The following is a 27,748-nucleotide window of genomic DNA, read 5'->3' as shown; positions in this document are numbered from 1 at the left end:
AAATTGAATGTCTGCTAGGTGGCTTTGTGCCAGACATTGTGCTGGACTTCAGGGATTCAAATTTAAAAGAAAATCATGATTCTTTTCTGTCCGAGAAAAGTTCACAGTCAATTTGGATAGAAAGTCAATAAATCATTGCCATGTACAGAGGTGGTAGGACAGAGGTTTGTACAAGTTCCATGGGAGCACATTGGCAGTTTAATATTGCATGGCCCATAACTCTCCCAAAACTCAAGGATAACAGATTATGATGCCATTCAAGGGCAATTTATTTATAATTCATCTCCTTAGTATACAGTGACTAAACACAATCAAAAGAGTATGCTCTATAATGTCAAGATTAAACTGAATTATTTTCCACCTTTACAACTGGTATTGTACTGCCATAAGAGAACAAAAAATCCAATAATTTTCTCAACCAGACTACCTTCCCATCGGTGGAGGCAAATTCAATACTGAATAAATCCTTTTTGAATTGAAATTTTATTTTTTTTTATTTTTTTATTTTATTTTTTTTTTGTGGGAAAAAATGTATTTGCATAGAATAAAGATTGGAAACAAATTTACCAAATACTAACATGGGCCATCTTAAGGTGGTTAGATTACAGATTTTCTTACAGATTTTTCTTTTCTTTTTCTTTTTAAACCATTTAAATATATGTATATATATATGAGGAGTATATACAAGTGAGGAGAGAGAAGGGAGGAGAGAGAGGGAAGAAAGATATTGTGCATAAAAAATTAGAGCCACAATAATAACTCTAATTAAATTGAAAATAATTTAAGATTCTCACCAGCAAGTAAGATATTGGAAACTTTTAACATTGCATATATTTGTTAATTATGTTTTAAGCTTATGAAACACTTCAAAAATCTTAATATATGTTAGTTACAGCAAAATCAGCCATTCAGTTGAAATGTGATCAAAAATATAAAACTCAAATTACCAAATTAAAACAAAGAAACAAAAATATTTATAGTTTATACTAAGCCAGAGAATTTTATTTATTATAATGTTTAATATTTAACTTATTAAAATGAATTATTTCACTGTTGAGTATATTTTTTTGTGCCTGTGGTTCAATATTATGGCATTTTGCTCCTATTAAGAAGCAATGTTGGCTTCCCATGATTTATGGTGAGATTAGCCTCATGTCAAAAAAAGGCTGGTTTGTTGAGGTTATGCTTACCATTGGCTATTTTACTATTACTTTTTATTGCTTATTCTTGTCTGGTGACAGACACATTTTACTCTTACATTGTATCTCCTGTTTTCTTCTTGGTCCTGTTAAGAGAAAACTGGGGGAGGCAGAGAGAAAGAGAGAGAGAGAGAGAGAGAGAGAGAGAGAGAGAGAATGTGTGTATGTGTGTGTGTGTGTGTGAGAGAGAGAGAGAGAGAGAGAGAGAGAGAGAGAGAGAGAGAGATACCAGGCAGTGCAAACTCATTTTCAAAAGATGCTTGCTTACCATCCCTTTGACCTTAGTAAAAAAAAAAAAAAAAAAAAAAAAAAAAAAAAAAAAAGATGCTTGCTAATAATTGAATGCAACTCTGCTTTGCAATTTTAAGATACCCTATACTTGAAAGGGCTGTTTGAGTAATTGTGGAGAGAGTTGATTTGGTCAGCTTGTTTCTAAAATTCATATACTGAAATTCTATCTTGAAAGAAATAAAATTGAATATTTTCAACAGACACTTTGGCTGACAGTCAGGAGAATCTAAACAAGTATCATGATTAGAAATCTCAACCCCCAGATTCAATTACAACATATGATTGATTTGTGAGATTACTGAAGGCAAATATCTGGCCAGTCAGCCATTGTTTGAGATTAAATTTCACAAATGAAATCAACTTGTTGAGCACACCCCTGCATATATAATATAGATGTGAACCATCCTGCCTCCAGATTATAGCTTTGAGGATTTCTTAGATGGGTCATAAGGGAATTCCCTTATGAATAAAGTTTATGATAAAAGCTGTTAATGGCAACTTTTGACAAATGCACATTTTACCTATGTAAAGGTCCAAGGAGACCCTATTCGGTGAAACTACACCACATCACTGCATGATACTAAAGATAAATATTCAAACATGAGACAAAGTGTTCATATAGGTGGACTAAAAAATCTACATATCATGATAAAATTATTTTCACTCGTAACAGGGTTTGGCCTTTGTAAGGTTACTGAAATTAGAGAGATGGAGACATTGTCAGAGTGAATCAGGTAAATTTTAATTCTCTATTTTACCTAGCCTGGCCATTTGAGGTTGCAAGTGCAATGCTAAGTCTACCTAACTTGCATAAGGCCTTGTAAACCTATTATCATCCTCTCATTTCTTCTGCAGAGTGGTTCTCTCAGCCTGATCCCCATAAATATATACAACTCCATCTCATAATGAATGCATATATAGTATGCTTGATTCTTCCAGAGTACTGCTGGGTGAAATTTGCTAAGAGGAGGCTGGGATAATAATGTTGCACCCTGTGTTTATGCAAAGTTAGGTGTGTGTCACCATGGTTGAGTGTTGCTGATGATTTATGGACATTTTCTTCTTTTTTCTTCACCCTTCTATGATTTTACATATCTTTTGCTTTGGAATAGGCATATTTGATTCTCCAGGGAAGCTCCCTTCTTTTCTCTTTTTATGTAGTACAATATGAGAGCTCTATAAACCAATCATGAATATAGACTAATCCCTGTTCAAACTGCAGGTGTCAACTACCACTTTATAGATTTTATAAGAGGAATGATCACATTGATAAAGAGTATCTTTTTCAAACACCAACAAAAAGAGGTTCAAGTGGTATCATAGTTGTTGCTCAGTCATTAGATGATCTTGTTTATTCACAAGGAAGTTTAGGAGTTGTATATCCAGAAAGTCAAAAAGTCAAGTATGATGGTTAATAATATGTGTCAATTTGGCTGGTCCACAGTACCCAGATATTTGATCACACATTATTCTAGATGTCTATGTCAGGCTGCTTTTGGATGAGATTTATGTTTAAATTAATGGACTTTGAGTAAAGCAGATTGCTTTCTATAATGTGAATAGGACTCATCTATTCAGTTGAAGGCCTAGAGTACAAAGGAATGATCTCCCTTGAGCAAGAGGGAATTCTCTGGCAGACTTCTTTTGGATGGGAATTGCAACTCTTTCCTGAGTCTTCAGCCTGCTGGCCTCCACCCATCAGATTTTGGACTCACCAGGCCTCCACTATTGCATGATTTATTTCCTTAAAATCTCTCTCTCTCTCTCTCTCCATCAGTGTGTGTGTGTGTGTATGATATTTGTATATACATGTGTGTATGTATGTGTGTGTGTGTATATATATATATATTCACAGTCTTTATACTGAACCTGAGACACTCATGGAGATGGCACTTTACATCTTTTCTTGTCTAATGTATGTTGGAAGATTTTTAAAAGACTTTTTAAAAAGCAATGTCTTAGTCCATTTGTGTTGGTATAGCAAACAAAATATCACCGACTGGGTATTTATAAAGAACAGAAATTTATTTCCCACAGTTCTGGAGGTTGGAAGTCCAAGATCATGGTGCTGGTAGATTTGTTTTCTGGTGAGGGTGGCTCTCTGCTTCCAGGATGGTTCCTCTGGAGGGGAAGACATTGTGTCCTCACATGGCAGAAGGTGGAAGGGCCATGGAGCCAAATGCTGTGTGAAACCACTTGTATAAGGGCCTTAATTCCATCCATGAGGGAGGAGCCTTCATGACCTAGTCATCTCTTAGAGGCCCTACTTCTTAACACTATCACATTGGCAACACTGTATTTTAGAAGGGACATATTCAAACCATAGCAAGCGGTTTTAGCAAAATTGAGAGTAACACAGTAATTTTCCATATAACTTCTACCCCCATATATGCATAGTCTTCCTGTTATTAACACCCCGCACCAGAATAGTGCATTTGCTACAATTGATGAACCTCCACTGACACATTTTTGTCACCTGAAGCCAGTAGTTTGTACATTACAGTACATTAAAGTTCACTCTTGGTTTTGTATATTCTATGAGTTTAGACCAATTTATTATATAATGACATGTATCCACTATTGTAGTATTATACAGAGTATTTTCACTGCCTTAAAAAATACTGCATTCTGCATATTTATTTCTTCCTGTCTGCTAATCCCTAGCAACCACTGATCATTTCATGTTTTCATAGGTTTGCCTTTTCCAGAATTTCACATAGTTTTCCAACTATGTCTGTTATAGTAGGAAGCTTTTACAGACTGGACTTCTTTCCTTTAACAATATACATTTAAGTTTCCTCCATGTCTTTTCACGGCTTGATAGTTTATTTCTTTTTTACCTTGGATAATATTCCATTGTCTGGATGTACTGCAGCTTCTCTATTCACCTACTGAAATGACATCTTGGTTGCTTCCACATTTTGACAATTATACACAAAGCTGCTATAAACATACAGACACAGATTTTTGTGAGGACATGAGTTTTCAGCTCCTTAGAGTAAATATCAAGGAGCACTATTGCTAGCTCATATGGCAAGAAGACGTTTAGTTTTGTAAGAAACTGCCAAACTGCTTTCCAGAGTGGCTGTGCTGTTTTGCATTCCTACCAGCAATGAATGAGAGTTCCTGTTGCTCCCTCGCTTTGCCAGTGTTGGTATTAGTTCTGGATTATGGCCATTCTGAGAAGTGTGTACAGTGGAAGTTTTGACATGTTTTTTATGACCTACCTCTGCAGGTTACTTACCTCTTATTGTATCTATGAGATACTAAATTAGTTTGAGAAGGGCAGTCTTTGAGAAGATATATGAGGCAAGCAAGTCATTTAAAAATTGCCAACCTAAATTATCTAAGCCTAAAAGAATGAATTTTTTATAGGAAACGAAAGTGATTATACCAAAGAAGATAATTTCATTTTTTCTCATACCACATACAACATAGCTTAAGAATCATAGTCATAAAAGCATTCTGGAGCTCCATATGTAGCTATTAATATTTAGCTCAATGTGTAAGCAAGAAAATCTTATTCCTTGGGTGGAGAGTAATACTCCATGTTGATTTAGTAGGATTGAGACTCCAAGAATGGCTCCAAGAATTCTATTGGCTCTGCCTTAGTCATTCACAACAGATATATTGCCAGGAACTAATTATCTATCAATCCACCATCTATATATCTATCTACTCATTTACCTCAGTGAGAAATGGCTGATATGATCTTCTGCAAAAGCCTTCAAGGCTTTTGTAATGATTAAGAGCCCAGTCTCTTGAGTCAGGTTACTTGGGTTCACATCCTGCCTCTACAATTTATTAGCTGGTGGCCTTGGGAAAATTATTCTACATCTGTGCTCCTAAATTTCCACATCTTGGAGATTGGGGCAATAATATACATAGGTTTCTTATATGGATTAAATTAGTTAAATTAGTTTATTAGTGATGATTAAATTAAACTAGTTAATGTTAAAACACTTAAAACAGTTCCTGGCCAAGGGTAAGGGCTATATATGTTAAATAAAGCATGTAAATTAAGAAAGTTGTTAACAGGCTAATAAGTTGGGCCAGTTTTCTCATAACTCAAATATGAACATTATTATTTCACAATAGCCAGTATTGTTAAATAAACACTAATGTGGAGATATCTTAACATTTCCTTGACTATCTTTATTCATATTTAAATTAAGGCTTTAAAGAGAAAGCACAAATTCATTGATGGTTGGTCTATCTGCTCCCATTCTCTTTGGGAATTAGCCACAAAACTTCATCCTAGACAGAAACTATAGAGCTGCACTAAATAAATTTCAGTGTTTGTAATGGGTACAGGATTTGGGTCATACTAGCTACTTACTATAGATGGGCTAGGTGGAAAATGTTGTGCTAATCAATTGTAAAGGTGTTCTTCCTGGGTTTATGCTGCACGAGCAGAAACGTTAGTTTCTTCTTTGTAGCCACCAGACATTGGCTTTTCAGCAACATCTCCTGAGGACTGAGCAGGGCTACAAAGTGAAGGAGGCATTTTTTTTCTTTTTGACTGTCACAATTATTGACATTTATTCAACTAATATTTCTATGTCCACTAGTATAATTCAAGGACAACCTCACTAAAAATAAACCTCTTTATGGTTAAAATGCTTTGTTAAAAGGAAAGGGAGAAATGTTATTCTGGGTCTATGTGCTAGGTTGTTTTGTGTTTTTGTTTTTTTTTTCAGTTTAATTTTAAGTTTTTGTAGCTGTTTGCTTGTGGCCATTTAAGACGAGGTTAGCCTGGAGTGGTTGTTACAGCAGTAAAGGACTTTTTATGGAATGCTGAGTCACCCTTACCCATTTTGCTATTACTAATACAACATTAATGTTCGTACTAAATCACAAAACACCAAGTAGAAACTGATGGAGAAAGTGTTTATAGATATTCAGCAATTAGCAGAGGCCAATAATTCCCATTTATGGAATAACAAATAAAATCTAAGTGATTTTATAGACCTCAGTACATTTTAACCTCAGTACATATGTTACAGTATCTAAGTTTTTCCTCTTAGCAGACATTATGTATATAATATACTTTCTTTATAATTTATCCTGAATCTAGTATAGCCTTTGAAAATAAAGCAGACTCTGTCCTATGCTTCCTATAGGAAATTCATAGCTTTGTACAGGATAGTCATTGTCCTGAAGAGCCAGAAATGTATCCATGCTTATTGCCTTATTATATAATTCAATTTCATACTTTGTAATAGCAATGGAATAATGAGAATGATTTTTAAGTAGATAAATTAACTTTTTAAAAAAGTATTTCAAAATATGGTTTGAAAGTGTTTAAAATTGCCGTGTATTATATTCTTACCACAGGCAGAATTGTATTTAACCTTCACACCTGTCTGATAAGATAGGGATTATCTTAGTTTATAGTTAAGGAAACTGAGGTTTTTTGTTGTGACATAACAGGACCACACAATTAATAGACAGCCAAGTCAGGATAATCTCATGACTAGATGATATTCTTAACCCCATGCTTTTAACCACTATTTTATTCTTATTGGCTGCCTGATTCTCTGAAAATCTATATTCATCATTGTCTTCATCATCACCATCACCAGTAGATGAACATTCAGTACATGTGGGCTATGTTACATCTTAGCCTGCTTTTAATTACTCATGGTAAAGAAAAGAAAAAAATAGGAGGAATTAAAATCCATATACAATTATCCTCTTTTAATTTTAGGCAAAATTAGAAAATTTTAATCACAATAGAATTTTTTTATAATATAATAGAAAGAATATAGTCAATAAACTTGAGAATATAATACAAAATTCCAATATTACAGTATTTTATATAGATCTTTTTGTAAGAAGCCTATTCTTGTTATAACAAATCTTCTATCCCAAAGGTAATAGAGTGTGCCTTTACTGTAATGTAATTCTCAGAGTTCACAACCCTAGACTGCAAAACTAACAGATAATGTTATAGTCCATCTTTCACATTACAATCTCCATGTCTCATCTTTATAATAGTAAAGTTGAAGAAATTAATGCAGTGTTATATCTAGAACCCTTGCCAAACTTAAACATTTATTAGCAACCTGATGTGATTTAGTGGATTTTAGAAATGCTTCAAGGAATGCTCATTTTTTGCCTATCACAATGGCTGAAATTCTTGCATTAGATAGGCATCTATTCATAGCGTGAAGACTTCAAAATTCAGGAGTTATTTAATAAAATTTAAATTTCCATGATATAAGTCATTACCCCATGTGAGTGATGATATAATTTATAGTCCATATTAAGACATATTTCCAGGATAAACCTAACAGAAAGTCAGGACAAATGCGAATTAGAACTATCCCAAGCAAACTGGAAAATATAGTTACCCCAACTATACATAACTTAGTTAACTTCTGTTTTAAGCATTAGATGAAAGCAAGTTTAGAGGAAAGACTTCAGATTAATATGATTGTAATGCAGAGGTACTTTGCAGGTAAAAGAATGCCAGAGATAAATTTCAACTATTACACAATTTCATTGATGACTAATCAATACCAAGTTCACCAATAAGTTGAACCCATGCAACATAATTTTTCTTGTTGGAAAGCTAACAAGAAAGTGAAGAGTTTAAGGAAATATGAAGTCCAAGAGACATTAGTCCAGTCTTGAGGGTCACTTGACCCACGGAGGCAATCATCAATTTTAGATGGAGTGGCTTAGAGACTAGCAGTGAGCTGATGGCCTTAGAAAACCCAGGAGACTGTCATAGTAGCTCAGGGATCACCAAGGAGAACCCTGGTAAACCTGTCTTATTTCTGATTGGAAACCCGAAGTGCTAAACCCCAAGAGTAAGAGGGAATAAGAAGTAAATAGCCTTCACAGGGCTTAATCTGAATCATTTTAATACCTGAAATTAGACTGAGGTGAACATGGATGTTTAGGGTACACTTGGCAAAAGCAGATGCAGTTCCTCTCTGGGAAGATTGCAACCCCAGTCTCACAACACATCCATAAACAATTTTACAAATATGATATCCAGCATACAATAAAAAATGAGTCACACATGTAGACAAGACAGCATAAGCAAAACGAAGTAAAAGCAATACACAATAGTGAACTATTAAACTGCGGAACTGCTGTGCTAAGAAAATGACTAAAAGAATTGTAAAAGAGTGTGTAACTTCCAAGCTAACAGAAGAAACAATGAACTAATGAAAACTCTCAGTACATGAGTAGACAAAAAAGGAGAGGAAAAGAATCTAGAACTAATAGAATAAATAGAAAACATTCAGAAAATGGAAACTTGTAACCCAAATATATCAGTGATTATATCAAATGCAAATAGCTTAAATGATCCAGTTAAAAAGCAAATACAGTAAATGTTTACAGTGATAGGATAACAACTTCTAGTTGATCAAAATGTATACATGCTTTGAAACATCACACGGTACCCCATAAATATGTACAATTATTATGTGTCAATTATAAATAAATAAAAGTTTTAAAAAAAGGTAAATACACAGATTGTCAATCTGGATCAAAAGATCAAAACCCAAGTATATACTATTTAACAGGGATGCATCTAAACTATAAAAATAAAGAGAAATTAAAAATAGAAGAATGGGAAAGATATACTATGCAAATACTAAGATAAAGAAAGCTGATATTATAATTTTAATACTAAAAAGGAATTTTCAGAAAATAGTATTGCAAGAAGGACATTTACTTATGATATAAGGTTTAATTCCTCAGAACAAAACCATATAAATGACTTTCTGCTTACATGAGGGCTTGTATACTACTTTCATTTTCACAAGAATTAGGATAACTAACATTTATTAAGTTCTCACTATGGCCAAGCACTATTCTAAGCACTTTACATATACTAGCTCATTTAATCCCACAATCTCCCCCATGAGACAGGCTTAATGATTATCCTTATTTTATAGATGAAGAGATTGAGACATAAAGAGGTTGCCAAAATTACATAGCAAGTAAGCAGTAGAGCTAGGATTAAACCAAGGCAATCTAGCCTCTAAATTATGTGAATAAATATTTGAATAGGAGGAATGTAAATAGACCAAATAATTTTTTATTTTCTCTCTGCTGAATGTTTTCAAACCAGTTTGCTATGTATGGAGTAGGAAGGGTCTAAGATATCTCTTGCTCTCTGCTTCAGATATTAGTTCAAATGCTTCTCCATCTCTCCCTTTCACAACCTCCTAAAAGCCAAGATATGGTATTTTTTTTTCTCATGTCTGAACTCACATTTCTCTTGAATTTTATTGACCCAAGAACAGCTGACTAGATTGAGTGTGTGGGGGAGGATCTCTTCAGTCTTCCTCGTAAACAGGGCCTTCTTGTTCTAGATTGGTTTTCCACACTGGGGAATATCTCAATAATAGCTAGAGTGGAAGTGAAATATGTCATGCATTCAGGAGGTTTTTTTTTTTTTTTTTGCTTCATACACACACATACACACACACACACACACAGAGTCAGTCACTTACTCATCACCCTCTCCTTCCCTAAAACATAGAAAGCCATCACTGTCTAACCAGAAAGAACAGGGGCTTCTAGAGCTTATAAATAGAGGTCTGTGTGGTCTCTCGTGTGCATCCAAGCTCTATCTGGTTCCAACTTCCAGGAATGAGGCTTCTTGAGGAAGGAAGTTCTGAAACCATGCGTGTTACTTCATTCTAGTTCCTTTTTTGTGACCCCATGAGAGCAAAGGCCACATCTGCTTTTGTCTAAGACTTGATCCTTAGTAAGCACAATAACATTTATGAATAAACAAGGACATAGACACAAAAGAATGAACCTCTGAGACACCATCTCCTACCACTTTCCTCCTGGCTTATTCCACTGCTGCCAGACTGCTCTCCTTGCTTTTCTTGTCTCAGGTCATTTGCACATGCTGTTCCCTCTGTTTGAAATGCTCTTCCCCCAGCTATCAGCTTATTTGCTTTCTTATCTCCATAGGCTTTTACTTAAACCTCACATTCTCAGCAAGTATTCCTTGTCTATGCCAACATCTCTGCCTCAAAAATCTCTTTCTTCCTCTCAACTTTATTTTTTCTCTTGACATGGCTTAAAATATGTTAAAATTTTACTTAACGTGTCTGTTATCTGTCTGCCTCTCTAGATAGTTCCAGAGGGCAATGATTTTTGCATTTTCTTCACACCTAGGACAGGGGCAGGCTGTAATCTGTAATCTGTTTCACTGGAAAAGAGATGGAGAAGAAGCCCCCAAATGGGGTCCATTAACCAGACTATCACTTACTGGTTGCACGCATCTTTGAAAAGTTTTTCTTAATTTTTCTGGGCTTCAGTTTCCTCAAGTACAAACTGAGGATAATGGTAATTGCTAAGAAGGACTAACAATAGTAATAACAATAAATCATAAATGGGGACTATCTCACAGAAAAATTCCGAGGGTTTTACAAGCAAGATGAATGTTCACTAAGTTGCCCTCTGAGGCTGGCAATTATGGTTTGAGATACGGAGGCAAAAGAAGGGTATGCAGGATTTCCAATTCCTTGAGGAACAGAATGATCAGCCATTTTTGACATCCTAGTCTAGACCAGAGACTGTGCTGTACTTCTAAGCAAAAATTAACTTTTGTTTGCCTTTTAAATCACCAGTCTCTAGATTTGATGGTAAAAAGGGTAGAGGAGAGATCAGGCATCCTGAACTGTAAATAGAGAGTGCATGACTTTGTGTGTTTGTGTGTGTGATTGCACACACAATATTATTTGGGAGTTGTAGTGCATCAGTCATTGTGGTATTTGTTTGCTGTGTTCAACTGTAGGAAATTTGGTGCTATTTCATTTGCACCAACCTGCCTGATGTCAAGTGAGCATGTAATTCCTAGGTGTGGGACAATTGGCACCATCAAATATGTCATGAGAAGAATTTCCTGATGGCGTCAAGTAGTGGTATGGAAATTACTCAAGAGAGAAGTATATTTTTTTTAAAAAAAATAGGATCATTTCTAACTGTAATATTAACTGTAATGAATATGCCAGCATCAACTTTTATGTATTCATTTGGACATTTTCCACATCCCAAATGATTAGTCTAATACCAATTAGAGCATCACAGATTGCTATTATCTTCTTGCCTTATTATTTCCATGAATTAATTTTGTTTTAAAAATCAGACCTTTTCCAAATGAGAATAAATTTAAATATCTGAGGTGAAAATGTGAAGCTGAATGTCAGGACCCATGCATATCTATAATTTCAAATCTTGCAGCCACAGAATCATGGGAATAATCCTAGAAAAATTAAAAATGGTGGAAATGACCTTTTGGGTCACCTAATCATTCCCCTGGGTATTTACAGAGAATCCAAATAGTAGCTCTAGTTTTTTTTCCCCTCTGAAATTGCTTATCACTTTTCCCTTTATATTCATTCATTTATTATATTCATTCATACACATTTTCTTTTTCTGTCCATCCACCTATCCATCCACCCATCGTTTCACTCTTTCATTTACTAAATGTTTGACATCATTTATGTGCTGAAATGCTTCTTAGTATGGAGGAAACAAAATACATGCTAATATTCTTTTTCTCCAGTAGCTTGTAGCATAGTGAGAGAAACAAACAGGTTAATAAATAGTCCATAATATGATTAAATGTGTCTTATAGAAGAATGACAAAGTTCTGAATGGATGAATCATGAAGTGGTGACATTTCTTCTGGGATTTGCAACAAGTGTATTTCGGATGAAGCTAAAGTGTATTTCGGATGAACACAAAGATAAGGAGACATGAACGGGCATGTAAAGTCCTGGGACTGTTAAATAGCGAGGCATGACTAGAGTTGAGCATATGTGTTCTGTGGAGGCATTGGGAAGAAGGGGATATGAAGCTGGGTGGGTAGGAGTCTAATCATGATGGACCTTATAGATCATAAACAAGAGTTTAGATTACTTTCTGTAAATGGAACACTGTTATAGATTTCTCCTTTCAGCATGACGGTGGCAAAGAGGAGGAGTAACTGCAAGGAGCAAGACAAGTCAGGGGACGAATCAGGAAGTTATTGTAATTGTACAAACCTGATGGAATAAAGACCTTGATTAAGACAGTGACAGTGGGACAGAGAGTGGGGAACAGATTAGAAAGAGGACTAGAAACTGATTAGAGGTAAAATATATAGAAAAGTTATGCTATTTTTAAAAATATTCAGTGGGGATATATAAAATTAAAGAACATACCCTGAAAGACTTTCCGGGTTTTTGAACAATGTTAAGAAAATGGAGGATTAGAAATATGTAGGGTGATATATTTCCCCATCTGCTCCTGTTATTTTTATAAAGGATATGAAGCTCTTCTAAATTTTCACAAGCTTCATCCTTTTATCTTGAGCCATATGTGTCCACTGCAGGTCATGACCTTGACCCACTTCATGACTGTGTTGGCTCTAATTTATCTGGATAAATCCAACTAGGCAATGTGATCATAGCACAAAAATTCTACTCTTCCTCAGATGATCATTTTAATCTTACGTTTTCTAGTTTGGTAGGGAGAGGTTGAGATTAGCAGTGATGGTCTGTTCTTACTCATTAAAAACACCAGCCTGAGCAGCATTGCAAGATCTCACCTTTACCAAATAAATAAATAGAAAACTTAGCTGGGCATGGTGGTTCATGCCTATAGTCCCAGCTACTTGGGAGGCTGAGGAAGAAGGATTGCTTGAGCCCAGGAGTTCAAGGCTGCAGTGAGCTATGATCATGCCACTGTACTCTAACCTGGGCAACAGAGGGAGACGCTGTCTCAAAAACAAGCAAACAAAGAAACACTCAGACAAAAAGAAACACAAAATGACTTGGTACCATTTATCAGCCTTTAAGTGTGTGTGATTCTAGTTCATCCTGCAGCAAATTATAAATTACTATAGGCATGAAGGGTCAGGAAAGTCTATGAATGGTTAGGATCACAAATAATAAATAATTGAATTTTAATTGAATGCTTCCCAAAATATTCATGAGAAATGCTTACTACCCTTGTTTTGATTTTTGGCAGAAACTGTTTAAGTCTCATTTATGGGTGTTTCTTTGAGATTAAAAATAACGCACTAAGAGTTTATAATCCTCTGGGAGAGATACAATGTGACTTTTTTTGGAGGCAAAGGAAGTTATTGTCTTGCTTTATGCTTTTTGAAATGTTCCCTCTCTCCCAGGTTTGCTTTCTGTAATAATCTGTTGAACAGTGGAGTACCTGACATGTGTTTGTTCATTAGGCAAATGTGTAAAACTCTTCAAGTTCCAATGGAGAAGTAGGAAGAGAAGGTTTCTGCTGTGCCTAATGACAGTTTTTGCTTTTTCCACATTCAATTCAAAAAACCTTTGGCTCCATGTTGGAGCACTAGTTGTGATGAATCCTAGTGTTGGTCCGATTCTAAGAGAGGGACAGAAGCGTTGTTGAGAAATAAAGATTCAAAACAACTGCAGAAACGAGCTCCCGGCTTGGTTTATTTCTCAGAGCTGCAGGTGTGTACATTGTGTTAATAGGATTAACTATGACCTACTCTTTCTTGTACTGGTAGTTACCATTAGCATTCCAGTACCCCTGATTTCAGAAGACAATGAACTTGGTACAGCTTTAGGGGATCAGAGGGCAAAGAACTGCCTCAGTGGTTAGTAAAGAAAGACATTGAGGCCGGGCGCGGTGGCTCACGCCTGTAATCCTAGCTCTCTGGGAGGCCGAGGTGGGCGGATTGCTCAAGGTCAGGAGTTCAAAACCAGCCTGAGCAAGAGCGAGACCCCGCCTCTACTACAAATAGAAAGAAATTAATTGGCCAAATGAAATATATTTAAAAAATTAGCCGGGCATGGTGGCGCATGCCTGTAGTCCCAGCTACTCAGGAGGCTGAGGCAGAAGGATCGCTCGAGCCCTGGAGTTTGAGGTTGCTGTGAGCTAGGCTGATGCCACGGCACTCACTCTAGCCTGGGCAACAAAGTGAGACTCTGTCTCAAAAAAAAAAAAAAAAAAAAAGAAAGACATTGAATGATTTTTATAAAAAAGTAGGGAGAGGCATCATTCCTTGTACAGATGTGAGACCCTTACATCAAACAAATTGGCCACGAAGAGCCAATATGTTATTGTTGGTGGACCTACTGTGTTTCCCTGAAAGTAAGCCCTAGCAGGATGTCTAAGCATTTGCACCATATAAAGCCCTACCCCAACAATAAGACCTAGTCATGGGCGTGGCTACACAGCATATCTGCACAACCCATGCATTTCATCGCGGATCGGTAAAGAGGGTAAAGCAGACCTTCTCATCTGCCCCATCGTGACAGCTACTATCCCAGAGGTGATTGAAAAGGTGCAGGCAGCCCCACCAACAAGGCTCCCCCTGTCAGGTCCCAGCCATCCTGTGTGTGCTGCAAGCTGAGGCTTTAAGGGGAAAGTCTACTCAGTGAAGTGAGAGCAGGACGCTCTGCTCTAGGTATTGTGTGTCCCTGGGGGAAGAAGGAAACTGTGGCTGCCATTTTACTCACCACTGTGGGCCTCTCTCATCCCCCACAAACACCAGGAGATAGGGGAAAAGCTTCAGCAAGCAGTCCCCTACTGAGCCTAGAGAGATCACTTCTGCTCCACTGTGAAGACTGGACCCAGTGCTCACTGGATCTCTGATAAATAAGCCAGCCCTGCACATTTAAAGAGAGCTCTATTGCTCGACATGAGAGATTGGCCAATGGTTCTAGAGGAAATAGAGTCCCAAGAAATTCAGGATGGAATTAGGGGTTTGGAGAGTTATGATGATGTTCCAGAAGAAGATGACTTAACTATATTTGAATAAATGTAGATTGTTGTACCATACTTAAAAAAAAATTACACATTCCCTGAAAATAAGCCCTAGGGTGTCTTCTTGAGGAAAAATAAGTATAAGACCCTGTCTTATTTTTGGGGAAACATGGTAATGTTATCACCTACAATGGCTCTGTAGTATTGCTTTCCCAAGAATAGGAAATGGATAGTACAAAACCCTGGGCATATTCCTGGACTTCTAGTAGTGTATAACCTGCTATTATCTGGAAATCTGAAAAATAGCATAAAAAGTACTAAGCCATCAGACTTTCACTTGATCTCCGTAAACCAAATGAAGACTTCAGTTCTTACCTCAAGGTCCATTCTTTATATATTTAAATCTACCCATAATTGAATATTATTTTATGCTAGCATCTAAGAAATTACAAATAGCTAGATTTAAAAATTCATATTTTGATCAACTTTGGAAATTTGAGACTCTTGAACTGTGGTGATTATTATTAGAAAAATCCAGGGAGGATTATATCTGGGAAATAGGAAAAAAGAAAAGCACAGAACAAGTTGAATATCACTGTCTATACTACATTGTCCTTCAAAAAATGGAGTTTAGTCTAGAACCTATGGAAAGGGTTTATATTTTTTGGTTTTTGTTTTTTTTAAGATCTACCATATATGGAATGGTCATTTCTTAATTTTGTGGAAGAAGATAGGGATGGAGAGGAGAGAGTATGTGCTGCTTCTGGCATGTTCTCTAACACTGCTGGTACTCACTTTGTCCTTCTGCAAGTTACATCAAATCCTTTGTCAAGGGACAGCAACGTATTCTTCATTCAGACAAGTTATCTCAAAGAAAAATTGTCACTAAGATCCATTTATATTTGTAAGTCAAACCAAACAGAAAGTTAAGAGAAAATGTTGCTCTCTTAGTAATCTCTAGGTGACTGGAAAGAATTTCTTCCAAGTTTTAGCCCTACTTCTCCCCAAACTTCACTTATCTTAAACTCATTTTTAAGTACAATTTTTACAGCTTACTTTTGTAGTGAGGCTGCAGTTCTTGAGGAGGGTGATTCTTTTTTTTTTTCTTTTATTTAGCATATTATGGGGGTATGAATGTTTAGGTTACCTATATTGCCTTTGCCCCGCCCGAATCAGAACTTCAAGCTTGTCCATCTCTAAGACGGTGTGCACTGCACCCATTAGGTGTATATATACCCACCCCCATCACCCCCTCCCATCTGCCCGACACCCAGTGAATGTTACTGCTATATGTGCACTTAAGTGTTGATCAGTCAGTACCAATTTGATGGTGAGTACATGTGGTGCTTGTTTTTCCATTCTTGTGATACTTCACTTAGTAGAATGGGCTCCAGCTCTATCCAGGAAAAGGTGCTAGATCACCATTGTTTTTTGTGGCTGAAGAGAACTCCATGGCATTTGTATACCACATTTTATTAATCCTCTCATGTATTGATGGGCACTTGGGTTGTTTACACATCTTTGCAATCATGAGAGGAAGGTGATTCTTGACCAGATTTAAACTTTTAAAGCTTTATGGCAGAAAGTGGATAAAAACTATTGATTCAAGTTACTCCTTTATAATGAGAGGCAAGCCTAAAAAAATGGACCTAATATCAAATTTAGCAGATAAAGTACATTACAATTGAGTTCAAAATCTCAACTGTCTCCAAAAACTGTGCGAACTATACTGGCATATGAAATTAATACTTTAAAAAATCTACTCAAATTTCCTCAAGGCATTTAAAATAATTGTTTTCTTCTCTTAAGGATAGATGTTTCCAAGAGAATACTGCTTATTCTATATGTTGTTGCCTTTCACTTTTATCTTAATTATTATTATTTTTTTTTTGGAAATTCTCCACGTGTAACAAATAGAAAGTATATATGCTGGGGGGCCAGGGTAAGAAGGAAAGTTTTTTCTTAACAATTTTTTTAAGTCCCAAAGGAGTTTATTAACTACCCACAAACGAAGTAGAGAATGCTTTGTTTTGCTAACAGTGAATGTCATGCAGAGAGAATCAGTTGATCTGCTTCTCAGTGGATGAATGTGCATAAATGGCAATGCAAACAGTCATCTGCTTCCATGAGTCACATAGAAGAGTTCATGGCTGGCACACTGTACAGCTTTCAAAGTTCCAAGAAATAGTGCTGGTCCATCTGTTCGAAAGATTCATTTCCAGTTGAGATCTTCATTTGCACAGCACAGGAAGCTGAAAGCCATTGACAGATGTTGTATTTGTGGTAAGAGCTCACTAGTTCTGCATTCTAATATAATGATTAGGCCTTTTAGAAAAATGAGGTCTTCGTAGTGGTTATGCCACTGATGAATCAGGACAAAGTTTTATGCCTTTTGGAAACAATGCTTCTTAAGAAAAATTATAGCAGTTGGAGTCTGAGAGGGAATTAGAAGCTCACTGAGTCCAACCAACTTACTTGACAGATAAGAATTGTGGAGATCCAGAGATTTTAAATGACTTATCCAAAGGTATAAAATGAGCAGATAGTATATCCAGGGGTCTAAAATGAGCAGATAGTAACATTGGTACAAAACTCTGGTCTCCTAACTAGTAGAATAAGGCAGCCTCTCCTCAGTCATATCTGGTGTTCTGGTCCTGTCCAGAAATCTAGAAAGATTATATACCAAGACCAGGGAAACTTTCCATTTTTTGCTTCGATGACAGACTCACACTGAGTTAAACCTAAGTCTAATCAGTTAGATATAGAAGTGCTCTCTGTTTGAAATGACTATCTTTCCACTCCTACAACATTGTTCAATTTTTCAAGAATTTATAAAACAGATAACTGAGAATGGTTCAAGGTCATTTAGTGCAAATGTATTAATATAAAATAACTGAAGTATTAATATAAAACATATCCCAAATGTTAAAATAAATATTCAGGCCAATCCAGCACCAGCAGTTCTTTGGAAGTAAAATGAAAATGTGATATGAAAATACAATGATTTTCAGGGTTATAGGAATCGCCTCCATTACCATGAAAGTAAAATATAGGCTTAATTTTTTATATAGATGGATATATTTATAAAGGTGATTCATATGTCATTTCCTTATAGTGCCTCACCTTTCCTAAAGCTATCTGGTCAGCTTGCTCATGCATCAATATCCCAGACCAAGAGGTGTTTTTCATTTTGTAATACCTCCTTGTACAAGGTGCTTTAAGATATGACAAGTGCATTCATGTACAGTTACAACCAACCTAATGGCAGCTTTTCTCTAGCTTAAATGAGAAAACCTGCTACTGCAGAGTAATGATGTTTTAATTGCACATTTAGTACACAAAAAGTGAAGCAAGAGCTTAATTCACGTACTTGTAAGAGCTCCATTAAAAAAATACATTTGCAGTGAATTAGCAATTATATTTAAAGAAAGGAAAAGTTCATTCAAATCAGCACTTAGGATTATGAAGGTATTCGATTCTTCCTCTTACCTTTAATGAATAAGTTAAATTTATTGTAATGTTAGTTTGAAATTGTGCCTATTTGTGATGTTATTAAGCAGCCATATTATAAAAATTAGACATGACCTGGATTTCAACCTGCTGCCTTCTCTTAGAAGTATTGCCACATTTCCTTGCCTTCCAAGGAAATGTTTAAATGTTGTTTAAATAAAGATGTTCATCAGTCAAAAAATAAATGTTTCTATAATAACATGGGCATTTTAGTGGAAATTTAACTTTTAAGTGTAATTGACTGCAATATTTATAATGCATTGTCTCTCCTATTCTTGTGTGTAGGTGACTCACTTTAGATTCACAAGAATATAAATGTTGTTCAATACATAGTTCCACTTAACAAGATTTTAATAACCACATTGGAGAAAAGAATATATTATTTTGTAAATTAAGCAATATTATATAAGATGCACACAGATGCTGTGGAGATTTGGCAGTGATTTCACAAATTTATGTAGACTGGCAAACTGAACAACTGAGGTTCAAAAAATAATCTAGGATATGGGATAGCACTGAATTAAAGAAAAATAATATCAGAGGAAACATCAATAAAGAATAAGGAAATTTTAAAATATGCATTTTGTTTGTAATCATACCCTATTTATTTTTTAAGCCTGGATAAAATGCAGTACTGATTTCCTAAATGTATGCCCTGCATGCAAAGTCTGGTGGCATCTGGTCCATTAGAAAGAGAAAGAAAGAATTAGAAAGAATGGAATTATGTATTTGAGAAGACTAGTAACACATGTTCAGAAATAATCAGGGGCAAAAACTAGAAATTTAGGGCATGCAGATGCCTAAAAATGAACAGATAGCTAAATAATCATAGTCAATATAGAGTGCTTGTTAAGTGCCTGGCATTGTTCTAAGCACATGACCAATTAACTCATTTATTCCTCAGCTCATACAACCCTATGATATGGATACTAATAGTATCACTACTTTACCTAAGATCTTACAGTTAGTCATCAGTGCAACTGATCATTGAAACTAGGTAGCCCAACTTCAGAGCAAATCCTTTTTTTAAAAAATTTATTTTTTCTTTTTTCTTTCAGCATATTATGGGGGCACAAATGTTTAGGTTATGTATATTGCCCTTGCCCCACCCAAGTCAGAGCTTCAAGCATGTCCAGAGCAAATCCTTTTAACCACTATTCTTTGCTGCCTTGTCCAAAAAGACAGTGTCTCTCCCAGAGCTAGCCAAAACAGTGGGGCTTCATTCTTGATAATGCAACTTGTTATTATTAACAAGATTATGAAGAGAAATAATTGCAAAATGAGTTAGTATAAGTAACAGAAAACTAACTTTAAGTCAGTATTTGTGGAGAAACAGGAAGTAATACTCCCCTCCGGTAGGTATCTTATGTGTTGCCTTTTGTATCTTGTTTGGGAATTACCACCACTGCCACCTGCTGATATTTAAAAGGCATTTACTGGGACAGGCACTTTGCAGGAATTATCTGATTTAAACATAATAGTATATTATACATGGGGAGACTAAGGCTCAGGGAGCATAAATAATTTATTCAAGCCTATAATGTTAGCAAGTGATAAGGCAGGGATTTGAACCCAGGCAGTCTGCTTAACAGAGCCCATGCTATTTGTCATTATGCTTCTCACCATAATATGTTGTCCTCCCACTGATAACCTAGTCAGCAGGACTTGAACAGAGAAAAAAGGAATGTTAGAGTCCATGAATGTAATAATTTTAAGAATTTTAAGGTTTAAGAATTGTAAAAAAGGACAGAATAGATTCTTGAATTTCCCACCAGCTTCCTAATTTACTTTAACCTGTAGATAGGCAGAGGAAATTTCATAACGATCCAAATATAAAATGGAAACATTATAAAATAATGAACACCTAATTTTAAATTTAATATCATATAGGCCATTCATCTGGTTTTATTTTCTCAGTTTAAATTGATGAACTGACTTTAAGTACATGATTTTTAGCATGAATTTTTGGGAAATCTAATCAGGGCACTATAATAGATTTGTTGGCCTGGGATAAGTGGATGCTCTGATCTTGAAGAATTAGTACGTTTTGCTTAATGTTAGCAGATTAGCTTCTTCATCGTGGTTGATCATTAGCAGGGTAGCTTTGTGCTTGCAACTAGAGAAGCTATTTTTATTATTATTTCTTCATTTTGCATGTGTTCAGCAGCCCAGTAGTTTCACCTACCAAACTGGCTGGTGTGCAGCACACACAAATAAGATTTACATAAAAAAGAACAGCTGTGTAAAATATTGCCTTTGGAAAGGCAAATTTACTGAGATAGTGATTATAGCACATGAAGCTCAAGGCATAACCATAACGATCGTAGGACCATTTCTCTCCCTCATGCAGTATTTTATATCTATTGCCCTCAGAACAAGAAGACAGTGTGCATTCATGGTAGCAAATGCTATTTCCCATCTTGTAAAACTGATTTTATTGCAACCTCCTGCTTTTAGTTACTGAAAACTTGCTGAAAATACTTGTTAGAAGGTAAAACTTTTACAGTTTGGCCTCTTCCAAAAAATATGGCTTGAGTGACAAGACAGTGGTATGCAAGTTCTAAAAGTATGGCAATGCTTAATTTGGTGTATTAAAAATTACTTTTAGATTTTAAAATTTTGGAATGTATAAATATTTCTTAAGCAATTCTCGTATATCAGAATGTTCCTGTTTATAGTCCACCAAGGGTCAAATAGCATTTAATTTGTTTTCTCCCAACTAGCACGTAAGAATTTAAACTTGGGTCACTCAGACTTACTTAATGAGCATATAAATCATTGAAAGGTCAAATGTTTGTTTAATTTTAGGTATTAATTTTATTTTAAAATGCTATTTAGATTTTGCATATAAGGCGTTATTTCAATTGGTGATAATGTACTTCTAGTCAGAATCATTTCTTATATATTTTTAAATCTTTGGTTTTGATGTTTCATTTGGTACAAATCTGGAGGTCGCCAGGGAGGGTGCGGATACATGTTCATACATGTTCATCTTTACACTATGTTGGAAAGGTCAAGTCACTAGTTAGCCTTTGTTTGAAGTCCTTAACATAGTCCTCTAACTTTCGACTATATGTCAAAATGTATGATCCATTCATTTTACTTTTAGTTGCTTTCTTGATAATCTTTATATATTTAAAAAATTACCTCTCAAATTGAAAACTTTTATAGTCATAGTCCTTCAATGTTGGCAAAGCTAGGTGTTTCATAAACACTATAATACTCGATTCTCATGTCAACATTGCACTTGGGCCTAAAGAAGAGCTCTGCATGCTGAATCATAATATGTCCTCTGATCAAAATCAAGTCATTAAAAAAATCAAATCTAAAACAGATTGTCCACTTTTCATCTGATATTAGAGATGATTTATGCCCTATTCTTTTATAAAATTTGCAAGGATACTTTTAGGATTAATAATTTAGGAATATTGTGTAAACCTTGAGTGTGATAAAAAGTCCCTTGAATTATACTGCAATCTATGCTTATTTAGACAATTACTTCTTTTAGTCATGCTTAAATTTTATTTTCTAGCAATTATTTAGCTGATGGAAACAGTATCATAAAAATGTATATTTATAATATTCTCAAGGGTATGGATGGCATACTTATGTTTGTGTGTTTTTATGTTTCTGTGTGTATATATATATTTTTTAATCTATAAAAATGGAAAGATTTGCTTTAGTTACATAAGCTTTTGGTAGTATACTGTAAATATGAATGTCTATTTACAAAATTATGTGAAAAGAAAGTTTTAATATTTAAGTAGTTGAGAGAGTCGTTCTTCAGCTTTATATAAACTGGTAGGGTCAAATGTTTAGGTTGTAAGGAAGATACAGGAATGCATCTCCCATACTCACTAATTGGTTACTTAGAGCCTGGGCTTGAAGTGGCTCAAGGGGACACTCCACTTGCTTTCATGGAACCCTGGCACCACGTTCCTCCGTTCCACTGTACACTGTTCCACGGTGTACTGTACACTGTGTACTGTACTGTTCCACTGTACACTGTTCCACTGTGTAGTTCCACTACACTTCTGCTGTATTTCTCTAGTCGCCTACACTGAATCTCAGCTGAGGCTAAACCACTTGCTTTCTGTCTGTCTGTGTTTTTCTTTGATACACACACACACACACACACACACACATACATTCTCTCTCTGTCTCTCTCTCTCCCCCTTTTCCTGTCTTTTCAGCACTAGTTTTGGAAATGTGGTCCACATACTATGTTTCATAATTTTTCCTAGAAAAAAATCCTAAAGAAGATTTTTAGAAGGGGCAAGTGAATCTTTCTCAGCCAATGGATGGATAGCATTAATCATGTCAAATCAATGTTTATGGAGAAAGTTTAACATAAAAATGATGTTTGTGTTTTTCACAATGATCAGCTATCTCCATTAGCAGCCTGTGACAAAATGTCCCTAGAAATAGTCATGTTTTCTTCCCACCTTCTTCTTCAATGACACTCAATCTGGGACCCCTTCACAGAACTTGTATACAATGACCAGTGAATGGCAGACAGATTGATAATGAGATTGCTGCCCTGACTAAGACATCTCCTGCTTCCAGAATCTCAAAGGTCATTGAGCCATTCATGTGTTTGTAACCCTCGATCCTCAGTTCAATTCCTTTCATGATTCCTCTGTGCATGGGAGTAAGACGTTTCAAATACGCAGGCAGAGGCGCCTTCCTCAGGAATACTAGCTGACCAGAGAGACAGAAGTAAGATGGCTGCTTCCATGCATGAAATACATCTTTGATTTTCACATCTCCCTTTTGTAGTATAATTTGATATTAGCCATGGCAGAGCAAAGTGTGCAGATAGCTTACTATTTTGTTTAATGTATTCCTTTTTTTTTTGTAGTTGATCAGAAAACAATAATACAAATTAAAAAAATAGCCTTTTGTAAATGTTTTATAGAAGGACAAGTAACTATGTCATTTAATGAAATAAAATCAAAGTATCCACAATAATTTTTACAAATCACTTTTTGTTATAGCTGTTGCTGTGAAAGAACTGTTAGGCAACTCTCTCTAAATACCCGGTCTGATATTAAAGTAGAATTAGAAAATCATTGATACAGCAGAAATCTCTCCCTCTCCCATTTCCTCTCTCTCTTCCTGTGTGTTGTGTGTTTATCTTTCTCTATATCTATTTATCTGTGTATATAGAGATATATATGCATATATCAAGTACTCTATCTATCTGTTATTATTGTTTTTTCCTGTATACAAACATTCTTTGGACTTTAGTAGGTGTGAAAAGTCAGTATGAATCTTCCTCAGTAATATTTAAAATAGCATTAATAATATACTGTAATTAATTTTATGGGAATTTTTAGGTACCTTTGAAATTTGGCAATGCATTTTCCTATTCTTCATAGATTCTCTCCCCAAATATTTTTTTGTCCTTATGAATCAGTGATTTTTTTTGGAAATATAATTGAGTCAAATAAGCCCTCATTTTTTTTTTTACACTATTTCAAGAATGAATTTTATGGAGCTAATACCATGGGCTTTCTTGAGAATGTGGTCTGATTTTATTGCTGTGAACAAAGGTCTTTCTTCACTGAGGCCTGGTATGATGTTAATGGTCTTTATGTTATGTCCATCAAGCCTCTATAAAGAATAGGGATTCCAGAATCATTCTGGGTCTGAGAGGGGTATCATTGCTGCCAGTTGAGATCATCCTGGTCACAGTCTAGATAATTGTGAAAGTTGCTCTAAAAGTATTGTGCAATGACAATGAGAAAAAAAAATTGGTATATTTTTATAAGTGGGAAACACCTGAATATGGTAATCCTTTAACATTCAACAGTTTGAATTATCTATTCATTTCTCATTATGTTTAGTTTTAAGTTTATATCTATGTTAGAAATGTTAATTATATTTTCCTCCTCCTTTGTAGGTGACTCATTAACTAAGGATAAATCAGGTGATCCTCAAGGCTGATGACATTGAACATATGCATAGAAACTTAACTCCTGAGGTGACCTCGAAGGAAGATTTTTATATCACTCAGAAGAGGCCCACCGGGGTCTAGTTCCAAGGGATTTCACTGGACTCTTCTTGAAATAAAGACTTTTAAAAAGACATGAACTTCTGTGTCATGAAGATTCCATCAGATTTGAACTGTGTTCAACTTGCGAAATTGCTCAAAGAAATTTGAACTTGCCATCTGCAGAGCTAATGAAGAGTTGCTTTTTTCAGGGTGATGTTAAAGACAGTCACCTTTTGGGTTATTGGCTCTGGATGTGACTACTTTTCTTGTTTCTGAAAGCTATCTTCCAAGTGTACTGTCCTTCTGTCATGGATGTGTTCCTGGGTCCTATGTTCCTTGGCTAGTGGGACTACACACGGCTTTAATGACATTTTTCTTTTTGAGAACTTCTTTGGCATGGTGTAGACTGAGACAATTTTATTTATATTCTAATCTTGGAGCTCGGAAAGCCTACATGTTTTAACATCTTAAAGTTGCTTTTGTTAAAGGAATGGAACTATATATCCATTGATAATAATTATTGTTGGCAAGTAATAGTTATCTGAATACATCAATCATATAAGAATGTATAGACAAGCTGACATTTTTCCCCAAGGCTAACAACACCCCACTGCAGCTCTTTGTCAGTTAAATAGGTAGTAGTTAGAACTGGATTACCATTTTCATTATATAATACTTTGTATCTCTAGAGCACTTTCCCTTTCAGTTTTTTTAAAAGTGGGTTTTTTTCCTTTAATTTTTTAATGTTTACTTTTCCCCTTCACACAAGTCAGCAGTGAGCAGTCAAGTTATTGGGTAGCCTTCAGTTTTAAAAAATTTCCAGGGATGCATGTGAGTTTCTGATTTCTTAGCTTGAATGTTATTCACTTAAATTTCTTCTAGCATTTTTTTAAACTGTCACTTTCTTTCTATCTCATTTTAAAAGACTGTCTCTTGCTCGATCCCACCCAATGACTGTTTGAATGCTTATGTATTTGTTCAATCTGTTGATAGGAAAAATTGTTAAATTTTTTTGGCCTCAAATTTATAAATATTTGCTCATAGTTGTCCCATTCAAACACTTTCTTAGGCCAGTATTTTGTCCACATTTTTGTAGCCATTTTAACATTTGTGGTTATAAGTTCTACAGGAAAGTCATAAATTTTTAAGGGCCTTAAACATGTATGTACTTTTTTTCCTCTAAGTTATTACAGAATTTATAATTTTATACTACATTTATTTTGTTTGATTTGTGATGTGAAGGGAGAGAAGAATGGAAATTGCATAGCCATTTGTAATAATATTGTGTAAACCTATAATTTGAAAGAACGTAAAGGGATAGATTTTTGTGTTTTACTCATTTTAGACTATTCAGAAGATGCTTCAGAAATTGTCCTTTCAGAATTTCTGTCATGTTAGGGAAGGTGTGGAAATATTTTGTATTTTTAAAACTCATTGACACGGCCAATTAGGCATATGTTTTTTTCCACGATGGAGGCTTACATATCCTGAAGACCTTTAGTTAGTTTGCAACAATATTCAAAGCCCAGTACATTTTACAGACTCTTTTCTGGGAAGAACAATTAAAAGTGTAAAATCTGTTAAAAAATTAAATTTGAAAAATATACTTCTGACATTGAACTAAAATCTACTGCCCACAAGTACATGGAATGAAATGACTTCCTGCCTCCATTTTAATTATGCATAAAACTAATTAGATGGCTCAAGAGTGGATTTTCACAATGCTTCAAGACTATATGAAATCATTAAGAAAAGAATAACAGTTGTGCTGGAGTTTTTGCATCAATTAGAATATCATTATCTTCTTTGTAACAAAGTTGAAAACTATATTATTTTGGAAATTATGAATTTGTCCTAGGTTTGTTTAAAATTACAGATAATGCTTCTCATTTTTTAAACTATGTCCTCTAAAACAACACTGGAGATTCTGTATTATATACAAGTGTAATACATGCATATCACTAGAAAAAAAATACATGGAATTTCAAATATGCTAACTAGATTATCCCCAGTAGATTAATGTTGTGACTATTGAGAAAAGGTGAATAAAATTGGAATATAAAATGGACTGTCTTTCATAAGTTACATTCAAAGATCTGTTTTCTTTTAAAAGCACTTCAGTTATTATCCAGGAAAACCTTTGAATTCATGAGAAAGCTGACATAAATTCTTCTATCTTTTTTTAATAAAGATCCATGGCAAATCTTGCCATGTGCACAATGTTCCAATATTTGACTTGTGTCTTTGCTAGGAAACAATTGAAATAGATATATTTATCTATTGAAGTCCTGAGCTTAAACTGTAACACTAAGGGAAATGTGAAACAATGGATCTGAATCCTGGTTGCTATTTAAATCACTTAAAGAACCTTGAAACATAACCACACCCAGCCCTACTCTCTTGAGATTCTATTAATTGGTCTGGGATTAGGGTCTGTGCGTGATTACTTCTGACGCAGCTCTCCAGGTGAGTCTATTGTGCACTAGGAATTAAGAATCACTAACGAAGGGTTTTGCAAGGTGGAAATGATGAGATGGATGAAATGACTGGATGAGTGAAAGTGAGATGAGAAAGAGAACTCCAGAAGGTCCCAAGCCTACTATAATGGGATAATAGAGATTCAATTAAATACGAGAGAAAAACTTGGAGGAAAACAGGCCAAGGGGCAGGTAGAGATAATGAGTTCACTTTTTAAGACTATTGAGTTTAAAGTGCCAATGAAATACTCAGAAAGGTCAAGGTAGGTAGGAACTGAACAGGTTTTATTGGATTTGTAATTAGAGATTATTGTCAGCCTTGGAAAGAGCAGTTTCAATGGCACGCTTGTTGTAGAATTGAGATTTCAGTGGGTTGGAGAGTGAATGGGAAATTCACTCACTTTACAATGGGAGATTGTAAAGTGGAACTAGCACGTGTGGACTTCTCTTTCAATAGCAAGTGAAAAAGAAAAATAGGATAATGATTATGCAGGGGAGGCAGAATTAAAAGCGTGCATTTTTCTTAATATGGGAGAAATAAAAGTATG

At 35.2% G+C, this 27,748-nt stretch overlaps 1 protein-coding gene across 1 annotated transcript in view; it reads left to right on the top strand.

The window, feature by feature from the left end:
- Nucleotides 1-26,942, top strand: part of TAFA2 (TAFA chemokine like family member 2) — a 422,620-nt gene extending 395,678 nt beyond the window's left edge. Inside the window, exon 5 of the mRNA XM_020287527.2 lies at nt 24,631-26,942. Within this exon, the coding sequence (XP_020143116.1) occupies nt 24,631-24,642 (12 nt within the window). The 3' untranslated portion in view covers nt 24,643-26,942. The remainder of the gene's footprint in view (nt 1-24,630) is intronic.
- The last annotated feature ends 806 nt before the right edge of the window (nt 26,943-27,748 follow it).

The sequence above is a fragment of the Microcebus murinus genome, chromosome 10 (genome assembly GCF_040939455.1).
Source record: "Microcebus murinus isolate Inina chromosome 10, M.murinus_Inina_mat1.0, whole genome shotgun sequence".
NCBI lineage: Eukaryota > Metazoa > Chordata > Mammalia > Primates > Cheirogaleidae > Microcebus > Microcebus murinus.
This window is presented reverse-complemented; position numbering and strand designations above follow the sequence as displayed.